The sequence below is a fragment of the Glossina fuscipes genome, unplaced genomic scaffold (genome assembly GCF_014805625.2).
Source record: "Glossina fuscipes isolate IAEA_lab_2018 unplaced genomic scaffold, Yale_Gfus_2 1, whole genome shotgun sequence".
In the NCBI taxonomy this organism is placed as follows: domain Eukaryota; kingdom Metazoa; phylum Arthropoda; class Insecta; order Diptera; family Glossinidae; genus Glossina; species Glossina fuscipes.
Genome location: NW_023998415.1, coordinates 50,588,199 through 50,591,474, shown reverse-complemented (window position 1 = coordinate 50,591,474; position 3,276 = coordinate 50,588,199). Strand labels below are relative to the sequence as shown.

At 34.7% G+C, this 3,276-nt stretch overlaps 1 protein-coding gene across 1 annotated transcript; it reads left to right on the top strand.

Annotated features, from left to right (window-relative positions):
* Nucleotides 1-1,044: 1,044 nt before the first annotated feature.
* Nucleotides 1,045-2,844, top strand: LOC119644990 (galactose mutarotase-like). Its single transcript, XM_038044734.1, has 2 exons — nucleotides 1,045-1,075; nucleotides 1,720-2,844. The coding sequence occupies exon 2, from the start codon at nucleotides 1,735-1,737 to the stop codon at nucleotides 2,842-2,844; it is 1,110 nt and encodes a 369-aa protein (XP_037900662.1). The 5' UTR covers nucleotides 1,045-1,075; nucleotides 1,720-1,734.
* The last annotated feature ends 432 nt before the right edge of the window (nucleotides 2,845-3,276 follow it).

The window sequence follows — 3,276 nt, the reverse complement described above, 5'->3', positions numbered from 1 at the left end:
CAATACAATGTGAGTCTCTACGACAGCAGTACAGTGCGTCCTACTTCATCTAGAAATAGGGTATGTCTTCATAGTTCTAAATGTATTATCGGTTAAAACAGGATTCTGACACAGTAACTTCTCGAGGCCCTCTTTGTCATGATTAAAACTTATATTGGGTACTTTGATTCGAAGATTTAGTTTACTGGGAATCATGATATCATATTCATTAGTCATGGTACTTTTTGGCCTTTTTTCCACAGCAACTAATTACCGTCATATTATTGTTTCTTCAGTGAGCCGTCGAATTTTTAGTTTTTTAGCATGCATATTTTTATCCAGAGAACTTACTGTATTTCACTGTTATTTTTTCTTTAACTTTACTATCAAGACGAGTATTGACGACATCAACAACGGACGAACCCTCTTCAATTTCATCTGCTAACACAGTCAAGTTTTTGAAACCTTCAATATACCATTCAGCTGCATCGTTCAGTTTGCCGCCAGGCGCATTCTATTGCTCGATGACTATTTTGATACTCTTCAGTTTCTATTCGATTCTCTTTTGAACATTGACTTCATTTTCTCTCAACGCAATTTGGATATCATCCTTGTATCCCTATTCTTGTTCAAAGTACCCTAGATCTCTTTTAAAACCAAGTCAACGTCCTGGGTGTAGATTAGGCAATCAGGATACTTAAACTGCTTTAAATTATCACTCTCAACAATTTTCAACGAATACTGGGGTCTAACCTATTACAACTAATCATGGTTTGATAAACTTTGCCACACATCCCTTGGCAACTGACACCGTTATCACTACCCATAGATGTGCGACAAGTGGCACACATATTAAGTATCTAATGAGTCCCACACAACACAAGCGGCATTAAGCTACTGAGGTAGCACTTAAGTGGCGATTCAAAAAACCACCGTAATGCAAGATAATACGAATAGACAACCGGCAGTCAAACAATGAAACAAATAACCACACCTGATCAAACTAAAGTACGAAGTTCTTTTGTTAATTAATAGTCCTAATAATCTGAACATAAACAGAGTTACCAATTTACTTACTTATTACTAACTAATACTTGTATTTTCGCAAATTGTGTAATAAACTGTCTGTGCTGCTAAATTGTGTACAAATATAAATAGAAACCTAATTTGTTTATATATGCAACAAAATGTTTATGTATTAATTGAGCACTTCTTTCGACTTAATACTCGCTTATGATAAGTATTCAAACATTACTAAGCAAATATAATTTTTCAGTTTTTTTACTTAAAGTAATGTCCATCACCACAGGAAATCTAAATACGTCTTCTTACGTCAATTTAACGCAGTGACTTAGTGGAGTTTATTACACTATTTGTTTGCAATTCTGATTCCTAATAAAAAGTTTTGAGCATAATTAAGATATCAGCAAAAAGGGCAGCAAGTCGCCGTCGTTACACTGTTTTAAGTCGAATATCTTAGTTTCGCAAAGATTGACGGTTTCATGAATAAAAAACTAATATATGCTTTGCATAGACATCTGCTAATCATTTCGACAAGTTCAGATAACTCAAAATTCAAATTTGATTATCGACTCGAAGAATATAAGTAGACTTTTGTCTCATTGTAAATCTTTCATATACAGCAAAATTCGGAAAAATATTTCGTCTTATTTGAAAACGAAAATTTTCTAAAAATTCAAAATCTCTAAAATTTTCATTTTTCTTAACAAATCAACGCAGTAAAAGCTTTATAAAATGGTTTGTGTGGTTGAAGATGAATTTGGTACCGTACAAGATCCTTTAACTGGTAAAGCCTTGAAAGTACGACGTTTCACGATGACAAACTGCCATCAGTTATCTGTTGCCGTCATTACCAGAGGGGCTACTGTTACAAGTATAAAGTTTCCTGATAAACGAGGTCAAATTGATGACGTATGTTTGGGTTTTGATGATGTACAAGGCTACGTGAGTAATCGGAAATCATACATGGGTGCTATACTCGGTCGAGTAGCAAATCGTATTAGCAATGGAAAGTTTGAAATGGCTTGTAGTGAAGTCTGCGTTTCAAAAAACCTCTCTAATAAACATCAATTGCATGGCGGTTTTGTTGGTCTGGATAGCGTAGTCTGGGAAGTATGTAAAGTACGTTCGAATGGTTTAGATTTAACACATTGCAACCCAAGTGGTCACGAAGGTTATCCTGGCGAATTAACAGTTATTGTTAGTTTCACTTTAGATGATTGTAATAGCTTTCGGATTTGCATAGAAGCTGAAAGTACCGATTGCACCCCAGTTAACATAAGCAACAATATACATTTTAATTTAGCAGGCCATGCTGCCGGCAAAGAATCGTTATATGAACATTCTGTACTTATTAAAGCCGACAAAGTAGTGGATACCGACAATGATCAAATACCGACTGGTATGTTGATGCCAGTGAAAAACACTCCATATGATGTAAGGAAGTTTACCAATTTGGGTAAAACTATTAAGAAGTTTAGGAATTGTCCCATCACTGGCTTTGACAAAAACTTCTGCGTTGACGTAAGGCCAGGTAATCCCGAAACTATAGCCAAAATTGTGCATCCTTATTCTGGTCGTTGGTTAGAAGTGATAACAAATCAACCGACTGTTGTATTTTATACTGCTAACAATCTGCCCAATATGGACGCAACGGAATACCCGGTTATTGGGAAAGATGGTGCTATCTATGAGAAGCACGGGGCTTTTTCCTTTCAAACTCAACAGTATCCGGATGCGATGAACCATAAAACATTCCCGGATGTTATACTAAAGCCATGTGATAAATATTACCATGAAGTCATCTTTAAATTTGGTGCCTGTAAAAATTGTTTAAAGAAATAAGACATTTTAAAGACATGAGTATATCCAAGCCGATAACCATTCCGACTTAAACGGCAAAAAAAAAAAATTGAAAAACTTGCAACAAAAAATTAAAAATATTCTAGCAATGTACATTTAATTTATAATGTATTTTTTGCTTAGCTTTTCTTTTCAATAATCATGTAATGAGAAAGAATTGTTATATTTATGTTTATTTTCATTTTATGTGTAAGCAATTTTGAATTTTGCACAGATGTTCTCTCCCGGTAAAAGAGATTGAAGACAAATTTGCTTGCACAAGTTTTTTTAAGGAAAATTTGGCCAAGCTTATGCCGAGAAACATGACTTGCTCATATACGAAATTATGCGTTTGCCATTTGTAATTTTGGAGTTGCTAATTTTTGCTGGCAGCTCGGCATTTTCTAATATTATCGACGCCAAGTTATTGTTCAA